This window comes from Epinephelus lanceolatus, chromosome 21 (assembly GCF_041903045.1).
Source record: "Epinephelus lanceolatus isolate andai-2023 chromosome 21, ASM4190304v1, whole genome shotgun sequence".
NCBI classification, from domain to species: domain Eukaryota; kingdom Metazoa; phylum Chordata; class Actinopteri; order Perciformes; family Serranidae; genus Epinephelus; species Epinephelus lanceolatus.
This window is the reverse complement of record NC_135754.1, coordinates 34,379,213-34,404,728: the sequence shown is the minus strand read 5'-3', so window position 1 is coordinate 34,404,728 and position 25,516 is coordinate 34,379,213. Positions and strand designations below refer to the sequence as shown.

The 25,516-nt window shown below is 42.3% G+C and overlaps 1 protein-coding gene across 4 annotated transcripts in view; it reads right to left on the bottom strand.

Moving 5' to 3' along the window:
* Positions 1 to 14,036: 14,036 nt before the first annotated feature.
* The window catches only part of LOC117246657 (transcription factor COE3-like), a 58,624-nt gene continuing 47,144 nt past the window's right edge, over positions 14,037 to 25,516 (bottom strand). For 2 of the 4 annotated variants that reach the window (XM_033610543.2, XM_033610544.2), the window contains exons 13-16: positions 23,831 to 23,993; positions 23,541 to 23,744; positions 22,616 to 22,783; positions 14,037 to 17,661 (exon numbers count right to left, since the gene is read on the bottom strand). In XM_033610543.2, the coding sequence (XP_033466434.1) occupies positions 17,630 to 17,661; positions 22,616 to 22,783; positions 23,541 to 23,744; positions 23,831 to 23,993 (567 nt within the window). In that variant the 3' untranslated portion in view covers positions 14,037 to 17,629. The remainder of the gene's footprint in view (positions 17,662 to 22,615; positions 22,784 to 23,540; positions 23,745 to 23,830; positions 23,994 to 25,516) is intronic. The other 2 variants (XM_033610545.2, XM_033610547.2) reach the window with 1 other exon arrangement.

Sequence of the window (25,516 nt, the reverse complement as noted above, 5' to 3'; positions counted from 1 at the left end):
GTTTACACAACTCACTGTCACTGTGAACTTGTCACATGTCCATGTTTGGTCATGGACTTTCCATGTCCACATGTGTCGTCCAAGGTACCCTGGCTGTGTTGGTTGTTGACGTTCTGGGACGCTGTGTCAACTTCATCCTGTTACATGCATTGTCTGTTTTCAAAATACATTTCTGTTTTCACAGGAAATGTACAGTTTGCATAGTCTCTTTCGAAAGTAAAGGACTAAGTTGTTGTCCCACTGCCTTTTTCCCTGATGCTGCCAGGTGCCATTAAACAATAATGGTGACCAGCTGTGTATGATGTCAAGGTGAAAGGATGATTTTTTTTTTATTGGTGTCTGATGCTGGAAGTCACTGACCAGGCTCCAGTATTCGACGATTTCAAAGTGAGACTAGGTTGGTTTACATGCAGCTGTTAATAAAATATTTTTTAAAATGATTAAAGGGCCCTAACATGTCATTTATCACATCAAAATACAGAAAAGTGTAAAGGCTTGAGCTGCCCCTCATTTTGCTTCTTTGCTTCAAAGTAAGATTTTTTTCCACAGTTTTCCAGCAGTGGTGGACGTGTTGGACCAAGTGAACTCATGCTCACTCTATTTGTCCTTCTTTAAAAGCTCGCTGTTGTGATATTTATTCATAAAAACCTGTTGATATCCAGGTCTTTCATTAAAGGGAGGGGTGTTTCTACTTCTGATCAGAACTGTGGGCTTCTCTTTTGACCACGTGTCTTTACACCAGCCTGAAACACTGTTGGTGAGGTGGTTTGGGTTCCATGAATCTGTGACAACGCACAGAGCCAACTGTTAACAGGCAAAAACTGTGTCACAAACCACGGTACAAGTACCAGTTCAGAAGCATATTCTGAATCTGCTGTATACATGTCTAGACAGTGCAATTAAATCCCAAATAATACCAGCACATCTCACGTGTCTCAGTCTGAAAATGCTTAATTCAGATAAAAATGCCTCATTCAGAATATAACAGAAAATGTTGTTTACACCTGACCTGCATACAATTCAGAATATCATTATGTCTGGAGAAATGGTAGATTATTATTACATGTGTCATTTAGTGCCTCTATATTTTATTTATTGACTCCAAGAAGTGGATTTAGTTTCAAAGCTTGCAGTGAAACAAAAATCAGGGATGATTATCAGTAAATTATTATTTATTATTAATCTATCACATCAATAAACCCTGTAGCTTTATGGTCTTTTTGGGTTTGTCTGTAGTTTTTTAGTGACTAAAAAAATAACTAAATAAATAAAGTGTTTGGTTGAAAAGTTGTGAAAGTGAAGAACATTTAAAGTGTATGTCTTCTCGTTAAGGCAGGTCAGGTGAGTCTAAACGATCCAATCGGATCACTAATGAGGAAACAGGTGGGTTAACGAGCTGGACGTGATACCTGCAGAACACACACACACACACACACACACACACACACACACACACACAGTGTTAACGGCTGATGTAAACAGCCTGATTGGACGATTAGACAAGGTGAGACAGGTCACACACACACTCAGAGGCAGTGTGTGTCAATGCTCACAGATCTATACTAGGCTGATCAATAGGTCACGTATTGATCAGCAGTAATGGAGAACATCAGTCTGAGACAACAAGCTGCATCTAAACAGAGACTGAATCTGATCTCAGATCTGACATCACTAATTCTAATCATTTAAATCAGAAAATCATCTCTTATTTTAAATTAGATTCACTGACAAATATTTTTATTATGAGTTTACAGTTCTGTAAAAGCATTTTATTTAGTGCTGGGCACTGAGTTCAGTTTTCAACATGTTAAAGTACCAAGATACTAAAACAAAAATGATGTAAAATATATTGTGTGACTGACACATCTCTTTTTCCACAATCCTTCTTGGCTTCATGCCGTTAGCTAAACTGTGATTTGATTCTGTCAAATAAAATCTATGAAATTCAGAACATATTGTCCAGAAAATTAAAAGAACAAAACACTAAAAATTATTGGGCCAACATGGAAAAAATAATCATCAGATAAATAATCAGCAGGTAAATAATCCGCAGGTAAATAATCCGCAGATAAATAATCAGCAAATAAATAATGAGTAGGTAAATAATCAGTGGGTAAATAATCATCAGAGAAATAATCAGCGGATAAATAATCAGCAGATAAATAATCAGCAAGTAAATAATCAGCAGATAAATAATCAGCAGATAAATAATCAGCAGGTAAATAATCCGCAGGTAAATAATCCACAGATAAATAATCAGCAAGTAAATAATCCGCAGATAAATAATCAGCAGGTAAATAATCATCAGGTAAATAATCAGCAGATAAATAATCCGCAGATAAATAATCAGCAAGTAAATAATCAGCAGATAAATAATCATCAGGTAAATAATGAGCAGGTAAATAATCCGCAGGTAAATAATCAGTGGGTAAATAATCATCAGAGAAATAATCAGCAGATAAATAATCCGCAGAGAAATAATCAGCAGACAAATAATCCGCAGATAAATAATCAGTGGGTAAATAATCCGCATATAAATAATCAGCAGATAAATAATCATGAGATAAATAATCAGCAGATAAATAATCAGCAGGTAAATAATCATCGGGTAAATAATCATCAGATAAATAATGATCAGATAAATAATCATCAGATAAATAATCAGCAGGTAAATAATCAGCAGATAAATAATCAGCGGGTAAATAATCATCAGATAAATAATCATCAGATAAATAATCAGCAGGTAAATAATCAGCAGATAAATAATCAGCAGATAAATAATCAGCAGGTAAATAATCAGCGGGCAAATAATCATCAGAGAAATAATCAGCAGGTAAATAATCATCAGATACATAATGAGCAGGTAAATAATCCGCAGATAAATAATCAGCGGGTAAATAATCATCAGAGAAAGAATCCGCAGATAAATAATCAGCAAGTAAATAATCAGCAGATAAATAATCATGAGATAAATAATCATCAGGTCAATAATCAGCAGATAAATATTCAGCGGGAAAACAATCATCAGATAAATAATCATCAGATAAATAATGAGCAGGTAAATAATCCACAGATAAATAATCAGTGGGTAAACAATCATCAGATAAATAATCAGCGGGTAAATAATCAGTGGGTAAATAATCATCAGATAAATAATCAGCGGGTAAATAATCAGTGGGTAAATAATCATCAGATAAATAATCAGCGGGCAAATAATCATCAGAGAAATAATCCGCAGATAAATAATCTGCAGATAAATAATCAGCAAGTAAATAATCAGCAGATAAATAATCATCAGGTAAATAATCATCAGAGAAATAATCAGCAGATAAATAATCAGCAGGTAAATAATCAGCAGGTAAATAATCAGCGGGTAAATAATCAGCAGATAAATAATCAGCAGGTAAATAATCATCAGATAAATAATCAGCAGACAAATAATCAGCAGATAAATAATTAGCGAGTAAATAGTCAGCAGATAAATAATCAGCAGATAAATAATCAACGGGAAAATAATCAGCAGATAAATAATCAGCAGGTAAATAATGAGCAGGTAAATAATCCGCAGAGAAATAATCAGTGGGTAAACAATCAGTGGGTAAACAATCATCAGATAAATAATCAGCGGGTAAATAATCAGTGGGTAAATAATCATCAGATAAATAATCAGCAGGTAAATAATCAGTGGGTAAATAATCATCAGATAAATAATCAGCGGGCAAATAATCATCAGAGAAATAATCCGCAGATAAACAATCCGTAGATAAATAATCAGCAAGTAAATAATCAGCAGATAAATAATCATCAGATAAATAATCATCAGAGAAATAATCAGCAGATAAATAATCAGCAGATAAATAATCAGCAGGTAAATAATCAGCAGATAAATAATCATCAGATAAATAATCAGCAGATAAATAATCAGCAGATAAATAATCAGCGGGTAAATAATCAGTGGGTAAATAATCAGCAGATAAATAATCAGCAGGTAAATAATCATCAGATAAATAATCAGCAGATAAATAATCATCAGACAAATAATCAGCAGATAAATAATCAGCAGGTAAATAATCAGCAGATAAATAATCATCAGACAAATAATCAGCAGATAAATAATCAGCAGATTAATAATCAACGGGAAAATAATCAGCAGATAAATAATCAGCAGGTAAATAATCATCAGATAAATAATCAGCAGATAAATAATCAGCAGACAAATAATCAGCAGATAAATAATCAGCAGATAAATAATCAGCGGGTAAATAATCAGTGGGTAAATAATCAGCAGGTAAATAATCATCAGATAAATAATCAACAGATAAATAATCAGCAGGTAAATAATCAGCGGGTAAATAATCAGTGGGTAAATAATCATCAGATAAATAATCAGCAGGTAAATAATCAGTGGGTAAATAATCATCAGATAAATAATCAGCGGGCAAATAATCATCAGAGAAATAATCCGCAGATAAACAATCCGTAGATAAATAATCAGCAAGTAAATAATCAGCAGATAAATAATCATCAGATAAATAATCATCAGAGAAATAATCAGCAGATAAATAATCAGCAGATAAATAATCAGCAGGTAAATAATCAGCAGATAAATAATCATCAGATAAATAATCAGCAGATAAATAATCAGCAGATAAATAATCAGCGGGTAAATAATCAGTGGGTAAATAATCAGCAGATAAATAATCAGCAGGTAAATAATCATCAGATAAATAATCAGCAGATAAATAATCATCAGACAAATAATCAGCAGATAAATAATCAGCAGGTAAATAATCAGCAGATAAATAATCATCAGACAAATAATCAGCAGATAAATAATCAGCAGATTAATAATCAACGGGAAAATAATCAGCAGATAAATAATCAGCAGGTAAATAATCATCAGATAAATAATCAGCAGATAAATAATCAGCAGACAAATAATCAGCAGATAAATAATCAGCAGATAAATAATCAGCGGGTAAATAATCAGTGGGTAAATAATCAGCAGGTAAATAATCATCAGATAAATAATCAACAGATAAATAATCAGCAGGTAAATAATCAGCGGGTAAATAATCATCAGATAAATAATCAACAGATAAATAATCAGCAGGTAAAAAAATCAGCAGACAGGCTAACAGACATGATAACAGACAGATTAACAAACAGTATAACAGACAGGTTAACAGACAGGTTAACAGACATGGTAACATAGGCTGACCAAACATCCTCTTTTGCCCGGACATGTCCTCTTTTCACGTCCCGTCCGGGGCGTCCGGGGCGTCCGGGGATCTTTTATAAACTGATGATAATGTCCGGTTTTCCATGTGTTTGTGTGTGTGTGTGTGTGTGTGTGTGTGTGTGTGTGTCTTAGAGTGCGGCACGGGCCGCATATTTCTGTCCGAACCCGAACCGAGCCCGACATTATTTAATGACCAAAGCAGTTTGTGTCACACAGTGGTTACAGGCTATTTAACAGGCCTGGCGTGCGCCGTGGGTGCTCAGCTGCGGAGAGGGAGACCTCTGTGTTTGAGACGGGAGCGGGAGGCGGGAGGTCCAACGCTTCTAGCGAGAGGAGAGGGAGAAATAAAACAAAATAAGATAAAATAGGAAAAACCCGTCTCCCTCTTTTATTTTATTTTCAGAGTTTAATCAAGGCGGAGGCGGGCGGCTGGAGGTCCGAGACTTCCAGCGAGGAGAGAGGTAGAAACAAACAGCCAATGTGTGTCTGTGTGTGTTATGTTCAGGTGTTGTTACGTAAATAACAGTGCCCAAGCAATAAACAGGACAGACAATAGGATTTTATTTATTTTTACACTACATTTTCACTGAAAGCTGACCGAATCTGACCCGAGCCTGAATACAACTTATAGCTACATTTTTGACCAAACCTGGCCCGACCCGTCGGGACCCATCGGGCTCGGATCGCCACACTCTACTATCTATTGGGGCCTATCTGAATTTCTGTCTTTGAGAGATATTATTTTGTAATATAACTGAATTTTCTATCCATACATATAAATTTTAAATATATTAAAATTATAAGGCATCTTTGAGTAAACTGCAAGTATCATTTAAGTAGGCTATGTCGTGGCCGGCCGAGAGTCTCTTTTTTGGAAATCAAAATATGGTCACCCTAGGTTAACAGGCAGATTAACAGACGTGACAACAGACATGGTAACAGACAGGCTAACAGACAGGTTAATAGACAGGATAACAGGCAGATTAACAGATAGGTTAACAAGCAGATTAACAGACATGACAACAGACAGGTTAACAGACAGGCTAATAGACAGGCTAACAGACAGGATAACAGGCAGATTAACAGATAGGTTAACAAGCAGATTAACAGACATGACAACAGACAGGTTAACAGACAGGCTAATAGACAGGCTAACAGACAGGATAACAGGCAGATTAACAGATAGGTTAACAAGCAGATTAACAGACATGACAACAGACAGGTTAACAGACAGGCTAATAGACAGGCTAACAGACAGGATAACAGGCAGATTAACAGATAGGTTAACAGGCAGATTAACAGACATGACAACAGACAGGCTAACAGGCAGATTTACAGACATGACAACATACATGGTAACAGACAGGCTAACAGACAGGCTAACAGGCAGATTAACAGACATGACAACAGACAGGCTAACAGGCAGATTAACAGACATGACAACAGACAGGCTAACAGGCAGATTTACAGACATGACAACATACATGGCAACAGACAGGCTAACAGACATGACAACAGACAGGCTAACAGACAGGTTAACAGGCAGATTAACAGACAGGCTAACAGGCAGATTAACAGACGTGACAACAGACAGGTTAACAGACAGGTTAACAGGCAGATTAACAGACGTGACAACAGACAGGTTAACAGACAGGCTAACAGGCAGATTAACAGACGTGACAACAGACAGGTTAACAGGCAGATTAACAGACGTGACAACAGACAGGTTAACAGACAGGCTAACAGGCAGATTAACAGACGTGACAACAGACAGGTTAACAGACAGGTTAACAGGCAGATTAACAGACGTGACAACAGACAGGTTAACAGACAGGCTAACAGGCAGATTAACAGACGTGACAACAGACAGGTTAACAGACAGGCTAACAGGCAGATTAACAGACGTGACAACAGACAGGTTAACAGACAGGCTAACAGGCAGATTAACAGACATGACAACAGACAGGCTAACAGACAGGTTAACAGGCAGATTAACAGACAGGCTAACAGGCAGATTAACAGACATGACAACAGACAGGCTAACAGGCAGATTAACAGACATGACAACAGACAGGTTAACAGACAGGTTAACAGGCAGATTAACAGATGTGACAACAGACAGGTTAACAGACAGGCTAACAGGCAGATTAACAGACGTGACAACAGACAGGTTAACAGACAGGCTAACAGGCAGATTAACAGACGTGACAACAGACAGGTTAACAGACAGGCTAACAGGCAGATTAACAGACATGACAACAGACAGGTTAACAGACAGGCTAACAGGCAGATTTACAGACATGACAACAGACAGGTTAACAGACAGGCTAACAGGCAGATTAACAGACATGACATCAGACAGGTTAACAGGCAGATTAACAGACATGACAACAGACAGGTTAACAGACAGATTAACAGACATGACATCAGACAGGTTAACAGGCAGATTAACAGACATGACAACAGACAGGTTAACAGACAGGTTAACAGACAGATTAACAGACATGACATCAGACAGGTTAACAGACAGGCTAACAGACAGATTAACAGACATGACATCAGACAGGTTAATAGACAGGCTAACAGACAGATTAACAGACATGACATCAGACAGGTTAACAGACAGGCTAACAGACAGATTAACAGACATGACATCAGACAGATTAACAGACATGACATCAGACAGGCTAACAGGCAGATTAACAGACAGTCTAACAGCTCTGGTCCAGATTAAGAGTAAACTGATAAAAACTGAGACCATCAATCAGTTTATTGATCAGATGAGTAACTGTAAACAGATTATTGGACACTGATTAGATCGTCATTTAATTATTAAATAAAGACAGACAGAGAAACTGTGACGCAGCTGCCCTGCACATCGCCAACCTCCAGGAGGAGAAGGGTGATGTGACGGAGCGGCTCTGTCACTGACTGTGGGCAGCGCGCGCACACACGCACACGCACACTGGCTCTCACTCATTTCCTAGTCCACGCTCCCTCTCCGTCTTCACCAAGTTATTAGAAATAAAACCTCCGGATTATCCCTCTTTCCCTCTGTTGTTGTAGCACAGCCAAGGGTGCACACTTGGTTGTTCTGCATACACTCACACGATCCTTGTGTCACTCACCTCGCGGAGTATGTAGCATATTCATCCTGCCGTTACCGGCTGAGTTTTGGTTGGCGAAACAGGGCGTAACATTTAGCTCTGTTAAAAAGTCTGTTCTCGCGCCTTTGATGATCATGTGACCTGTATTATGACGTTTCATAGTGTTAATTAAACTTTTGCTGTGAATAACTTGTGAGGGTTAAAGGAGAACATTTGTGAAAATACTGAGTATTTTTGCTTTATGTTTATTTTGAGTTTAGAAAGCTGTAAATTGTGTTTTTGGCTACACAATATGCCGATTGTGGTTTTTGATGTGAATAATATGCCTAGTGGGAGGGGCAACTGTTTTAAAGGAGGCTGCTTTGGTTTACAGAGGAAAGAACACCTGCTTCACCTCCAGACTGAGTGCTGGAACCTGTGTGTTTTGAAAAGGTGTTTTGAGTTATTGAAGAACTCTCTTTTTTGGACATTCTGACAATTTATAAAGACTATTTCTTTTTCATGTTTTTTTACTTGTTGTAAATATCACTGTCTGCACTTTGACAGGCCGCCATAATAAATAACACCATCACAATATTTTTCTGACTACACCTGTGTTTTTCCCAGTTTTTGAGGAGTTTTGAAATAGAACCCTGTGACACACAGACAGACACAGATAGACACAGACAGACAGACAGACAGACAGACAGACACAAACAGACAGACAGACAGACAGACAGACAGACACAAACAGACAGACAGACACAGACAGACAGACAGACAGACACAGACAGACAGACAGACAGACACAGACACACACACACACAGACACACACACAGACTGAGGACAACAAAGGAGACACAAGGAGTGAAAAAGGAAAACGAGTGTTGATGGAGGAGGGGAACTGCTGCTGCCACGGCAACCAGAGCTCACTGCTCTCAATCAGGTCCTCAGGGAGACCCCCGAGCTCTGAGCGTGTGTGTGTGTGTGTGTGTGTGTGTGTAAGAAAGGCTTGCCCAGATACAGAAACAGAATCACATGTTATCCTGCGACAGAAGAAGAGAGACTGTGATTATTATGGTCTGTTAACACACACACACACACACACACACACACACACCAGTCTTTCTGTGAGTGTATTAACAGTGTGTAGCAGCCCCAGCGTCTCTTTACAGAAACAAAATGTCCTGACATGTTGAACCGCTCCTTTAACTCTCTTTCTCTCTCTGTCAGAGGTCAAAGGTCTCTCTGCCCCCAGCAGGAAGTCAGTGTGTGTTGCCGTGCCAACAGCTGGACTACAGTGACTGTAACCACAGCAGCGGAAGATCAAAACACCACACACATCTCCCACAATGCACCTGACCTCTGAGCGCTCACACAGAAACATGAAAACCAGGTGGTGTGATGTAAACTGACCCAAAAATACATCAGTTGCCGGTGTTGTACCGACGTAGTGCTTTTATTTTGAAAGAGACTTTATGCAAACTGTACATTTCCTGTGAAAACAGAAGTGTATTTTGAAAACAGACAATGCATGTAACAGGCTGAAGTTGACACGGCGTCCCAGAACGTCAACATCCAACACACCCAGGGTACCTTGGACGTCATATGTGGACGTGGAAAGTCCATGACCAAACGTGGACATGTGACGAGGTCACAGTGAGGATGTGACAGACTGACCGCAGTGATGTCACAGAGGCGGCCTTTAATGGCGGTATGAGACACACCTAGTGATGTCATATGTTGGCGCTGCAGGTGATTAATGTTGTATATACAGTGAGAAAGTTCCCAGAGGGGAAGTCGGCAGGTCTGTGAGTCTGCTGCTCATTTCCTGTGTCAATTCAAAAGTCAGTGCAGTTATTATATAACAGCTAGTAGGCCTACTAGCATGTTATGCTAGTGACACATGATGTCACATGACATTTGTCTTTATTTAAGCCTTTTTAACCTAACCAGGAGTTTTTGTTGCTTCAACTGAAGGGAATCAACCCAAAAACAAAGTTTCTGACTTTCACTTTGAGTTTACTTTGAAAAGACTGTTTATATTTAACAAGAGGAAACTGGACATTTCCTGTGATAATGGAACTTTATTTTGAAAAAACGTAAAGTATGTAACGAGCAGAAATTGACACACAGTCACTGAACCCAGGGGGTGTCAGTTTTTAGACGTGTAGGTCAGTGACAGCGCAGCAGTATTTGATGAGCTGAGTCGGCTCTCAGGTTCATTCTGTCCGTCCTGCTGACTTTAACATCAGACACATCTCTGTGTGTTTCTGGGTCTATTGTTTGTCACATTTCCTACTGTAATTTTTTCTTCTGTTTTTCTATTCTGTTTCTTTATTTTCATTAATTTTAGTTAACCTTCATTTAACCAGATAAAAATCCCTGAGATTAAAAATCTCTTTTACAACAGTGTCCTGGTCCAGATAGACAGATGGACAACAAAAAACAAACATAAAATATATACAACTCTAAAACAAGAAATATGAAACACCTGATGATATATATAGTATGTTAATATCTGCTGTAAGGGAACTATGAAAACATAAAACAGGGATAAATCCACACCATCACAAAGACCTGACATTAGCAGACAGGTGACTGTGTACAGAAATCCTGCAGCAGAGCTTTGAAATGTCCAACGAGAGAAACTTTATGTCCTCCTGCAGAAGATCCAACAGATGAGCAGCTGAAGACAGAAACACTCTGTACGTTCCCTCAGCACAGACGATAAGAACAAACTCTCTGCACTGTGTTTATTCATCTCAGAGACTCGTTGAGACCTCGAGACCTCTACGTTCAAACCTCAAACTGTTTTAAAGTGTAGGAAACAGAATCAGAAGATTTTCTACAGATAAAAAAATAACTTTAATTATCAGATGTTATGAATCAGGATTAATTTAATATAGTGACTCTGCAGCTTCAGTGTGAAGTTCCTCTTTAAACTGGATCTATCGCTGAGCCTCCGTCGACATCGAACAGCTCGGACACAGGCTGCTGAGGTGTAGAGTGATCAGAGACGTAGACGTCCGCTTGAATGTAAATGAACGAGAGAATAAATACATAAAAAAGAGGTTTAATAAAGAGTTGAATCTTTGTGAGTTCTTCATTGTGCAGAGGGAAAATAACAAATCAAAGAGAAATAAATAAAAGTCCGTGTAATAATGAGGTTTGAGGTTATCAGTGATTTATCTTAATCAAATCCTGTTTGTGCTTTTGTGTCCGCTGAGAGAAGCGAGCCGTTTAATAAAAGTTCATTAATCCTTTTCTTTCTGTTTTCTGTCCTCAGCACCAAGAAAAACACATTTTAATCAGGACTTTTAAACAGACTGAGAGAAAAGAGCAGATATGAAGCTCAGCTGATAACAGACACACCATGTACATTGTTAACTACAGGAAGTCACTCAGGTCTGAATGTTAAACTGTCAGCTGGAGCTTCCTGTCCTCATGTCCTTGTGTCCTTGTGTCCTCATGTCCTCGTATCCTGAAGGAAGCTCACAGTAATGTCTCAGGACAGAAACTGACAGGAGCGTTTCTCTGACTGTCAGCAGGATCAGGTTCTTCTTCCTCTCTGGTAAAAATTCACCTCCAGTCGGCCAGAGGAACTCTTCATCTCTCAGGTACTGTTTTCCCCCATCAGTCTGGAGTCAAGGTGTCATCATCATCATCATCATCATCATCATCATCATCATCATCATCATCATCATCATCTCTCCCCAGAACTTTTGAAACTCTGACACGCGCCCATTAGGTTACACTACACCAAACTAAAAACCATAGTTATGCAGACGACACTCATGTTTATCTTCTTCTGTCACCAAAGATTCACTCTGGCAGAGAACCGAACACAGAAGTGACCAGATGTTCTTGAACGTGCCTCAGACAGAGCTCGGAGTCAGAGCTTGTCCACAAACCCAAAGTCACAAATCTCTGACTTCAACTTTAACAAATCAACAGCACAGTCTGAGGAAAGGATTCACAATGAGGCAGCGCTGAGAGAAACCAGGAGCTTCACATGACTCTGACGGTCTCTTCTCAGAAACCTCAGAGTTCCAACAAAGACACAGGACAGTGAACACATCAAAGCAGTTCTCAGGTGTGTTCACTGACCTTCAGTGTGTCACAGAACTTACTGAGTGTATATAAAGCTCTCATTAGACAAAAATACAGGCCTGACTGTCTTTTACCATATAACCCCCCTGAAACTCTCAGGTCATCAGGTCACCAGGTCATCAGGATGCTGACTATCCCCAAACTAAAGGTGTAGAAGCAGCATGAGGTCTCTGAGAGGAACAAACCGCCACATGAGATCAGACCCCTTTAAAGCTTCAAGACTGTTGTCTGTCCTCTGTTGTCTGTTGTCTGTCTTCTGTTCTCTGTTGTCTGTTCTCTGTTGGTGTCTCTGTTTTAAGACATTTTCTTGAATTTGCATATGAATGTTTTTATGCTGTTTGTCTTTTAAAATGTTTTAAATGCTTCATATCAAATGTTCTTGTAATGCCTCATAATTCAGGACCTGGCCCCGAAAAGACCAAAGGCCCGTTTCCACTGAAGAAGTTCCTGGTACTATTTGGGGGGCAGGAACTACTACAGGAATGTCCTCTCGCCCAGCCCTCTCAACCGCCGTGTCTCCACTGAGAGAGCGGAGTACGAGGAAGGTTCCTGTAAAGTTACAGGCTCTGGATGTGACGTAATGGTTGCGCGACCATTTTGACTGGGGCGACATAAGGACGCCGTTAGCTGTTAGCCGATAGCGGTGTCTGTAATAACTCACTAAATGGCCCGTGAAAAAAATATTTTTTTTCCAGCGGATGTCTTAGTTACAACATGATTGAGCTAACTGGAGTAGTTTCATGTCGTATCCGACAACGGGAGGCTTTTAACAGATGACATCCTGATGTTAGCTTTGCTGCTGCTTTTAGCTGTCCCTGTCAGCTGCAGCCACTGATGCTTTCTAGACATCGTGATTTCCCAAAACTGAATAAATGAGTTTTAAAAATGCCGGCTATTTTGTTGCTTTCTGTTGTCGTCACATCCCTCCTTGAATATATCCAATCAGCACCAAGTAATCCCCAAGCCCCAGCCAGGAGTCTTTCGGGGCCATTCTGAGTACCTACTCCGAGGCAGGGACTTGTTTAGCCCCTGTAAAAGTTCCGGAACTCTGTCCTTCGGGGGTGGTTCCTGCGGTGGAGACACGCACCAACGGCCCCGGCCCCGTAAAATTACCCCGAAGTTCCTGCGATGGAAACGGGCCTCAAGATCTGGACTCCGAAAGGACCTGGACCTAAACCCTCAGAAGATGACATCCTCGTCCTTTAAGAGTCCAGGACCGGTGCTTAACAGAGTCAAGGACCCTCAAAAGACTGAGACTTGGACTGGGACCTGGTTCTTTAAGGATCCAAGACCTGGACTTTTAAAGGACCGGGTCCTGGATCCTGTGTTACAGTGACACTGCAGATGTGAATATAAAGTGTTGGTTTGTCTGATTTCAGTCTGTAGAAGGTAAAGTGACTCCGTAGTGTCAGTAAAGAACTCGTTCAGTCAGTCTGACTCGTGATCTTAAGTTTCAGGAGTTCAGATAAGGAACCTGAAGATCTGAAGTCAAACCAGGTTCTCTGTTTTTATAAATGTGTATATAATGTGAGCTGCACTCTGTTGTTGCTCAGTAAAATGAGTTTGAGGTTTGAAAGAAGCATCGGAGTCAGAGTGGGCGTGGCCTGCTGACTTTATTCACTGTGAGGAAATGGTTTCAGTACAGCCAACAGTCCTTCAAACAAGAGTTACATTCAAACAACAAAAACCAAACGAGTGGAGCTGATTGGATCATCAGCTTTGATTGACAGCGCTATAAATGTGTGACGACATTAACGTTCACTTTGTTTTTTGATACAAAACAATGGTTTGTTTTTCAGTGTGGCACCACATACACACACACATGAAGACGACATGACTCGACATCCATCTCTACAAAAACAATCTGAGATCATATAAATACAATATTTATAATCTGTATGGTACAAAAGAGTTCCCTCAGTGACGTGATCAACCACAGTGACGTATAAATATTCAGCCAGCTACACAAAACCCACACACAAAACACAGGGGCGGGGCTCTGGTGTGCAGGGCGGGGCTTAAGTGCTCGGGGCGGGGCTTTGGGAGGAGGAGGAGGAGGAGCTAGAATAAAAAAAGACAACTCTGAACAAGTAGACGGAGAGTCACAGTAGCCTATCAGGATGCAGGATTCGTTTTTACAGTGCGAGCATAAAAAAGAAAACAAGATAAAAATCATAGTAAAACACAGACAGGCAGGGGTGGGGCTTAAGGAGGAACGGGCGGGGTCAGTACGTTTCATTCATTATTCTTTTCACCGCGTTTCAGAGGTCACAGGCTCAAATTATTCAGGTTTCAGATCTGTGACGTTGTTCATGATGTTTGACGGCTGAAGACAAAGTCGTCACAATAGTGGACTCTGATTGGCCGACAGCAGCAGAGGTAAACCAGCTGCAGGTTTTAGACATTCAGGTCCTGGATACTCGTATAAAGATATTCTAAAAACTGATATTTTCTCCATCTGCACAGCTTTTGTTTAAAACGTGTGGTCGGCAACACAGCCCAAGCTGCTGCGGAGAAACTGATATGACGATGATAACAAGTGTAAACAAAGACGAAGACAAAATATTTGCACTGTTGGCATATTTGTTCGAGTTGAAATTTTTCATCTCGAGTGATAAAGTCTCTTGACGCTGTGTCACGAAGCCAATCAGAGCTGAGATCTGGTCGAGTTTCTCCTGATGGAGGACAAACTTTCTGTGGACATGTGAAGCTCAACGACCCAACGTCGGTACAGGGTCACTGCTGAGAACATGCAGACTCCATGTTTTCCCTGTTCAACTCACCTGATCCCAGCTGTCAAGCGTTAGCTGCCTTCTGCTCTTAGTTATCACAACTGTGAATGTTTCAAAATACTCCAAGAATACACTCCAGCTGCCGCACAGTGTCATGTTAGAGTTTGGGCCCCCTGGTAAAATGTTGTTTACTGTGAGTAGTTCAGCGAGTTTCAGATGAACTGATCTCCAACAGACATGAAGTTAAAGATGAAACATGCTTTTCAACATATTAAAGATCAGTGTTTTATTTTTGTTTTCTACAATTTTAGAGTGAAAACAAAGAGCTGCCTAGCACTCTGAAAACTAAAAGACCTGATGAAGACTAGAAGAAGATAGCAAAGTGTTTTCAGGGAGCTGTTTCCTCGGTTGGTCATGTCATTAAGAAATGGCAGTTAACAGGAACTGTGGAGGTCAAGCTGAAAACTTTGTGAGAGAGCTGCTCGTAGGATTGTTAGAAAGGAAGAGTGGTGGTGCACTGTTTTACTGTGCAGACACACCTGGACAGGTATGACCTTCATGGAAGAGTCATCACAAGAAAACCTTTCCTGTGTCCTCACCACTAAATTCAGACTCACAAGTTTGTGAAGGAACATCGAGACAAGCCTGATGCTTTTTGGAAACAAGTCCTGAGGACACTTTCTGGACACAGTGAGACCAAGGGACACCTGTCCACCTGTTACAGAGGAGGTGGATGGATGAGACAAAGGGACACCTGTCCACTTGTTACGGAGGAGGTGGATGGATGAGACAAAGGGACACCTGTCCACCTGTTACAGACGGGGGTGGATGGATGATGCTCCAGTGACACGGGGAACATTTCACAGGTAGAGGGAAGAATGGATTCAGTTAAATTCCAGACATCACAGCATCTGTAAAACAGCTGAAGATGAAGAGAGGACAATGATCCGTAACACACCTCCAAATCCACAATGGACGACCTCAAGAGGAGCCAGCTGAAGGTTTGGCCACGCCCCTCACAGTCCCCCAACCTAAACATCATTAAACATCTGTGGGCGCTACTGAGCACTGACCATGCAGGGGGCTCAAACTTTGGCTTTGGCCTTTTCATTTTTTGTTATTGTGAAACTGTAAAAGATGAAATTAAAAAGTTTAATCTTGATTAAAATATTAATGAAATGTTTCATCTTTAACTTCATGACTTTTGGAGATCAGTTCATCTACTATTACATCTACTCACAGGAAATGAAGTTTAGACCAAACTTTTACATGACACTGTATTCATGTGAGTAACGTGATGCGGAAATTTGTTTCACATTGGGTGTGAACAAAGCATTAGTCTCTGTTTTCATGACCTGAACCTGTTTGAAGACGAGATGCCAAAACGTGGAGGAAAATATCAGTTTTGATAAATATGCGTATCCATGGAGACGCGACCTTAAACCTGATTTCAATGATTGGTCAGTGAGGGAAGCCAATCAGGACCAAGCTCATTCTTCCTGGGTTCCGACATAGGAACACTTCTTATTCCTCCTTCCCTAAGCTTCCTTCATCTTGCCTCCTAGGTAGCAGTGGTCCTTCCTTCCTAACAAGGAAGCTTACATCTTTTCTGCTCCCTAGCTGGACACCTTGATCCCTACCTGGAAGCCTCCTCATCCCTGCCGACAGACTACAAAGTTTCCTTTTTCCTTGCTACCTAACTAGGAAGTTTCCTCCTCCCTTGGTCCATCCCTGGAAGCCTCCTCTGTCCTAGCCCTCCCCTCTCTTGCTCCTTAACTACAATTTTTCCTCCTTCCTTGCTTCCTAAGTAGGAAACCTCCTCTTCCCTTGTTCCCTGGCTGGAGGCATCCTTCTTCCTTGCTTCCTAACTACCTTGCTTCTGTTATTTGTGAATGGAAGTTTCCTTCTTCCTTGTTTCCTTGCTGTAAATTTCTTTCCTCTGCGAACATCCTGATCTGTTTTTAAACGTGAGGACCAATCACAGGCAGCATGAGGAGGACGTGTCCTGTCTGTCCTCCCTCACTGAGACATACGTCCCGACTTCAGTGTCCTGATGATGTCCAGGTGTCCACGTCCTGAGCAGGTGACCAATCAGGTATGAGGGCAGTTCTGTCTTTTATGTCCACAAGGCCTGGATCCGTCTCCCAGAATTACATCACAAGTAGAGAAAATGATGTCATGTCACAGGTGTGACATCACAGTTTTACACAAACAGACCCCACCCCCCAAACACAGAGTACAACATGAGAATAATTACAGAGAGCTGAGAGCACCAGAGAAAAGACCGGAGACTCCGTCCACTCAGAGACGACAGTTTCTGTTTTTATCTGTGACAGACAGCATCGATACTCTGTCCTGACTGGTCAGCTGCTGCCTGAGGCCCTGCCTCCTCTGAGGTGATTGGTGCTCGTGGCTGAGGGGGGAGGAGAGATGAGGACCGAGGAGGAGAGATGTTTTACATCGGAGGGACGACGAGGCCAGACATGGCTGTGGACACAGAGACACAAAGACAGAGCCGGTAAATAGGACTCAAAGTACAGCAGCAGCTACAGCAGAACAGACACTCTGGACAAAAAGGTCATGTCTGTGTCACTAAATGTCTCTCCTGCAGTAGTAGCAGAGGTAATTGTACTAGCAATAAGGATACATGTTGCAGTAGTAATGTTGTAGTTGTAGCATCAGTAGCATCAGTAACATCAGTTGTAGCATCAGTGATACAACAGTAAGTTGTAGTAAAGCTGTCTCAGCTGATTTATGGACGTTTGTCCTGGATGGAGGTCAGAGAGACTGAATGACTTCACCTGCTGACAAACTCACTTCCTGTTACCTGTCCCTTCACCTCATCTGTCTCCCCCTCCTCCCCCCTCTGACTGTCCCACAAAACCTCTGATATAAAAAATAAAAGCAAGTCTCACACACACACACACACACACACACACACAGTGTGATGTCATTCCTCATTAGCTTCCTGCTAACGACAAAATGCATGTAGCAGCACGCAGTTTAATTTACCAGCTCATTACATACACACACACACACACACACACACCGAGTTTGAGTTTTTAATTTAGTGAAACCACGAGACTGTAAAATGACACTTCACTTGTTTAGTCATTAACACAGAGACAGACAGACAGACAGACAGTGACAGAGACAGACAGACAGATGGACAGACAGACTCCTCCCCCATGGGGATGGTGGTGTGTCCTTCTGAAGCTCGAGTCCTGTACCAGAATCCTGGGAGTCTGAGGGTTCAGTATCTTGTCTGTTCCTAGGACTCCTCTGGACAGAGAGCACAGATGTTGGACCTGAATTTGCTGGAGCCACTATCGCAGTTTGGGGGTCACAGCCCTCAGTGCTCCCAGTGGCCCTAGTTCTTCCAGTGCTCCCACTCCTCCAATGACCACCTTTACTCCTCACATCTTTTCTAGCTCCTCTTTCAGCCCTTGGTGTTTCTCCTTCTTCCTGATGTTGCTGTTATCAATCACCACTTCCTTCTTCTGTTGTTTGTCCATCAACACGATGTCCGCTTGGTTCGCCATCACCAGTTTGTCCCACAGGATCTCAGCTCACTCATTCTCCATCACCTTAGGAGGTGTCTTCCACTGTGACCTTGGGACTTCTGGCCAATAATCAGTGCACATGTTCCTGGACAATGTGTCAGCCACTTGGTGGTGGTATTCCATGCACGCTCTTCCTGCCTCCATCTTACATCCTGCTGTTATGGTCTGAACTGTCTCAGGATCACCTGGGGTCCTGTCTGCTGTGGTAGACCCCTGCTTCTATTGATCTGGTACTGAGTGCCTGTTCCTGTCTGTCTGTCTGTCTGTCTGTCTGTCTGTCTGTCTGCCTGTCTGTCTGTCCAGCCTTTTCCAGAGACTGCTAGGATTTCTTCTTTAGTCTGTCAGTGGTACATGCCGTAATGATGGCTCATCCTCCTCCTCTGCTGCCTGAGGAATTCACTCAGCAGCTCATCTTTGGGGGCCATCTTCCTGATGTGTTCCTGGATCTTGGGTGTTTGGTCCTTCACAGTGGCTCTGACGGTCACCAATCACTCACCAGCCCCCCTCGTTCCTCTTAGTGTACAGTCTACAGGGTGTTGGACTTAGTGTACAGTCTACAGGGTGTTGGACTTAGTGTTCAGTCTCAGGGTGTTGGACTTAGTGTGCGGTCCCCATGTAGAGGAGGTGACTGATGGTTGACCCGGTATCCATAGCTACTCTTTGTGATGAGTTGGCTGAGAGGGTTCAGGCTCATGCAGAACAGTAGCGGGGACAGTGCATCATCTTGGCATATGCTGCACTTGATGGTGACTTGTGCAGCTGTCCTTGAGTTGGTCTCCAGAGTTGTTTTCCACAGACCCAATGAGTTCTTCATAAAGGCTCTTAATGTCCTGTTGATGTTGGACATTTCCAAACAGTCCAGTATCCATGTGTGTGGCATTAAGTTGTGGGCTTTCTTGTAGTCGATGTGCACAGATTGGTCTGCCTGGTCTTGCAGTTTTGGTTGACTGCTCTGTTGACCAGTAGCTGGTGCTACTACCCATTCCTCCCTGGGCCTTGCTCATGTATTGGGCCATGTGCCCATTTATCTCAGCCACTATGATGCCTGACAAGAGCTTCCATGTTGTACAGAGGAAGGTTATTGGCTGGTAGTTGGAACAAACTGCACCATTCTAGGATCCCTCATGGTCAGGACTGTCCATCCCTGCGTCATCCACTCTGGATCCTTCATGATCAGGACTGTCCGTCCCTGGGTCATCGACTCTGGATTCTTCATGATCGGGACTGTCCATCCCTGAGGCCAACCACTCTGGATTCTTCATGATCAGGACTGTCCGTCCCTGGGTCAACCACTCTGGATCCCTCATGATCAGGACTGTCTGTCTCTGGGTCATCCACTCTGGATCCTTCATGATTGAGGACTGTCCGTCCCTGGGTCATACACTCTGGAGCCCTCATGATCAGGACAGTCTGTCCCTGGGTCATCCACTCTGGATCCTTCATGATCAGGACTGTCAATCCCTGGGTCATACACTCTGGATTCTTCATGATCAGGACTGTCCTTCCCTGGGTCAACCACTCTGGATCCCTCATGATCAGGACTGTCTGTCTCTGGGTCATCGACTCTGGATCCTTCACGATCAGGACTGTCCATCCCTGGGTCAACCACTCTGGATTCTTCATGATCAGGACTGTCCTTCCCTGGGTCAACCACTCTGGATCCCTCATGATCAGGACTGTCTGTCTCTGGGTCATCCACTCTGGATCCTTCATGATTGAGGACTGTCCGTCCCTGGGTCATACACTCTGGAGCCCTCATGATCAGGACAGTCTGTCCCTGGGTCATCCACTCTGGATCCTTCATGATCAGGACTGTCAATCCCTGGGTCATACACTCTGGAGCCCTCATGATCAGGACAGTCTGTCCCTGGGTCATCCACTCTGGATCCTTCACAATCACGACTGTCCGTCCCTGAGGCCAACCACTCTGGATTCTTCATGATCAGGACTGTCCATCACTGGGTCAACCACTCTGGATTCTTCATGATCAGGACTGTCTGTCTCTGGGTCATCCACTCTGGATCCTTCACGATCAGGACTGTCTGTCCCTGGTTCAACCACTCTGGATCCTTCATGAACAGGACTGTCCATCCCTGGGTGTTAGTGTTGTGTTAGTGTTGTATTACAGTTGTGTTCCTGTTGTGTTAGTGTTGTGCTAGTGTTGTGTTACAGTTGTGTTCCTGTTGTGCTTCTGTTGTGTTAGTGGTGTGTTCCTGTTGTGTTCCTATTGTGTAAGTGTTGTGTTAGTGTTTTGTTAGTGTTGTGCTCCTGTTGTGTTAGTGTTGTGCTCCTGTTGTGTTAGTGGTGTGTTCCTGTTGTGTTCCTATTGTGTAAGTGTTGTGTTAGTGTTTTGTTAGTGTTATGTTGCTGTTGTGTTACAGTGTGTTCCTGTTGTGTTAGTGTTGTGTTAGTGTGAAGGTAAACATGTCTCCATACTGAGTTTATTTTTCTGTCGTACCAACTGCAGCTGCAACTATTAATAACATTCAAACTATTTATTCATCTGCGATGATGGTGTACGGCCTGCAAATGGATCCACACACACACACACGCACACACACACACACACACACACACACACACACACTCTGTGGCCTTTCTGCCTCGGCGAAGGCGGAGAGCAGCATGAATATTTAACACTCGACAAACCTCTCTGTCAGAAACACTGACATCACACTGACTGCCACAGTGTGTGTTTAATGTGTGTGTGTGTGTAATGTGTGTGTGTGTCGGTGTGTGTGTGTGTGATGTGTGTGTGTGTGTGTTTGGAGGATGTATCTGTGGGTTGTAGTGAATAAAACATGGATTGGCCTGTCACTCTGCATGCAATACTAACACTACTCAGGTTACCCACCCTGTGTGTGTGTATAATATGCGTGTGTGTGTGTGTGTGTGTGTGTGTGTGTGTGTGTGTGTGTGTGTGTGTGGGTCGGTGTGTATGTATCATGTGTGTGTATTCAGTGTTGGTGTGTAAAGGAAAGCCGAGCTGATGAAACTGAAGCTGTGGTGAATCTTTTAAACTTCTTTAAGCAAACATGACTGTTAATCTTTCACTGTGTCAGTAAAGATTCAAATTGTTTAAATCGTTTACATCAGGCTGTTTCTGTTTTTACTGACCCCCATGTTTTTAATAAACCTTCAGTTTTACACTGCCTCTTCAGAGCGGGAATCGAACTGATGATAAAATCACTGACAGAGCACTGGGACTGAGAATGGGCCAGTCCTGTTGACACAATCCCTCACCACAGCATTAATCCACCACTGAAAACAGTCCCCAACAAAGTCACTATTTCCTGTTTGTTTGATAAAAAGTACAGTGAGCAGCTGTCTGAGGAAATTAACAATCAAACTATAGATCTGTGTTTTTAAAGATCTTCAGTAGGAACCAATGAGCTCACAGCTGAGGGACACAGATAGGAAGTCAGACAATGTTCAGAGATGGACGGACATGTTGTCGGTTAGAATCTGAACATGAAATTCAGTGACAAGTATAAAAATTAAGGATGGAGGATGTGAAGTTTCAGTGACGACAAATAAACTACCTGTGTGAAATGAAACAACAGGGGACCATACATGGAGCCCTGAGGAACTCCAGATTTAACACATTGTTGATTTACACCTGAACAGACTAAAAATACAGAACGAAAACACACCAAACTTATGTATGAAAACCATTTCAAGGAGAAGGAACAGAACTGAATCCATTTCTATTAAATATCATCCAAAAAATAATAACAAGAATCTCTGGTTCTAAAGACAGGAGAATAAGAAAAGATCATGACTGAGGAGATCAGATTTCTGACTAATGGGAGGAGGAGGTATGAAGAGGTATGAAAATTAATGAGGAGTAGGAGGAGCAGGAGGAGTTGTGGTGTCACCTTGCAGCCCGTTGGAGTTGTTGCCGGAGCAGTTGGGTGGAGGAGGTGAAGCCGGCGGCCTAACAACGGGAGCAAAGGCGCTCTTCTGTTTTACAGCGGCTGAGAAGGAGAAGACTCCGTGAGAGGAGTTACAGTTCGATACGGCCATGGTCGGACTGGATGGAACTACTGGAACACAAGAGACAGGAGACTGGTCAGAAACCAGTTCAACCAGTTCACAACATGTCAACAAGTGTCAGTTTTGAATTGTAGATCCTCACATTTGTCTGACCAATTTTAGGATGTCTTATCGTGTTGGCTTTGAAACTAAAGTTTAAATTCAGGAAATGGACCTGAGATTCTTTTCTGTTCAACCAGTTCACAAACTGGTCTTCACCCAGTGGACACACCTCAGACACCAGCAGACATCTTGACCTGAAGACTGTTCTAAAAAGAAGTGAACAGGAGTCGAGAACATCCTCTGGAGAGCAGGAACATTCTCTCACTAAAATCTGATGTTTCTTCAGTAAGAACAAAAAGTTTTTCACTTTAACCAGTTCATCCCAGTGACTCTTAAACTAGTTCCAGTGTGGGCTCAATAAATGCTCTGGTACTGTAGTAAATCATGAAATGATAAGACTGAGACAGTACTGTTCAGTAAAGTATTACTGTAACTGTAACTAGTCACAATGTCATCACTAACTGTGTTTGAGCAGTAACAGCAGTAGTAGTAATGAGTATTTACCTTGATACTTATTGCCGTTGGGAGATTTGGCAGATGAGCCATTTAGGGAAGCCGGGGATGATAGTAACAGTAGCAGTAGTAACAGGTGTAATATTTACCTTGATACTCAGTGTGTTATGTAGCAGTAGGGACAGCAGCAGCAGCAGCAGCAGTAGTAACAGTAGTATTTGTAGTAGTTGTAGTAACAGATGTAGTATTTACCTTGATACTTACTGCCGTAGGGAGAGTTGGCAGACGAGCCATTAAGGAAGCCCGGAGATGTTGCCACTCCTAAGTTTGGCATGCCAGTGTTGCCATAGCCGTTCATGCTGTTGCTGACAGTGTTGCCATAGTTACTCTGTTGGGGGGTGGAGCTCGGTACGTATCCCCGTGGCGACACGCTGCTGGTGTTACGACTGTAGCCAACTGTAGGAGAAGGACATGATGGCAGGTTTAACAATACTGCAGTAACCTGTCGACAGTACTCATAGTACTCATCCTGCAGGTCCTACCTTGCGTTGTGTCAGAGACGTTGACGGCCAGCTGCCCACTGAAGGAGTTAACTCCCATCATGCCATGGGAGGCGGTGTTGCCTAGCGACGGGATCTGGTTGTGGTTCCTGGGAACGCTGTAGAGAGCTTCGGCGATGTCGGCTGCACGCTTCAGGATAATCTCCTGCAGGAGAGACATCAAAGTATTTACTTCAAGTACTTTTTAACTTTACTAATGTATGTAGAGTGATAATATTTATTAGACATGTCTGTTAGACATGACTGTTGTTTTCTTTCTGGTGTTCTAAAACACAACCACTGTATCACACAGAGGTAACACTATGTCACATATGTCATCGATCTGATTGGTTGAAACTCTGAATGTCCAGAGTCACTTTGATCTGCAGATGTGTGCTCTTTAGCCCTTTGACCAAATCTGCTAACATCTGGCTTTTTAATGTAGTAGGAAAGACTTCAATCAGCATTCACACCTGGGTCACATGACTCTGCGATATTCAGGTATTCAGCTCCAGCTCTGATCAGCAGTGATGGAAACACAACATCCACTTGAACGCAATAAGTTTAACCTCTTTGTTAGCGAGACGGGATGACACGCCTCCACAAAATACTGTCCGTTTCCATCCAAGCAGTGCTCAAACGTTGATCCAAATCAATCTGCACCGAGTTTAAAGACTGAATCAGTAAGAGACAAAGAGTAACCAGTGTAAATTTTTATTACTGGCCTTGATGCTGCTTTCTATTGTTTACTAACCAGTTTTCAGGTGTGTTTGTGACGTTGAACTAAAAAAAAACAAATATAAAGGCATCCTCGTCTGCCTGGGGTGTTAAAAATTTCAAAATGATCTCAGAGGTTACAGACTGGGGCGGCACAGTGGTGCAGTGGTTAGCACTGTTGCCTCACAGTAAGAGGGTTCCTGGTTTGAACCCAGGGTGGTGGGGTCCTTCTGTGTGGAGTTTGCATGTTCTCCCTGTGTTGACGTCGGTTTCCTCCAGGTGCTTCAACATGTTCTTCCCATGTCAGCGTGGGTTTCCTCCAGGTGCTCCAGTTTCCTCCCACAGTCCAAAGACATGCAGGTTAATTGGTGACTCTAAATTGTAGGTGTGAATGTGAGTGTGAATGGTTGTCTGTCTCTATGTGTCAGCCCTGTGATAGTCTGGTGACCTGTCCAGGGTGAACCCTGTCTCTCGTACAGTGTCAGCTGGGATAGGCTCCAGTCCCCCCCCATGACCCCTAACAGGATAAGGGGTTACACAAAATGAATGAATGAATGGTTTCAGGCTGACAGTGAATGTGTGTGTTGCTGTCAGGATTCAGTGACGTCTGGAAGTGAAGTTCATTCTGATTTCAGCTTATTATTTTTATCATTTTCACATGAAGACTCTGTCTCACATTAAATACACAAGTTTGTTTCATGTTGTCACACACATACATACACACACACACTCACACACACGTGCGCGCAAAGACAACATGTGACCTTAAACACACACACACACTGATGCAGTTATTATTATTATTACAGTTGGATTTACATTCGTTTACAACCTGCGTTCTCTGTTCAAGGTTACTGCTTCACTTCAATGGACCTGACGGTGTGTGTGTGTGTGTGTGTGGTGTGTGTGTGTGTGTGGTGATTAACTGGTGTGTTGAGAAGCGTGTCGGAAGGACGGAGTGAATATAAAGTG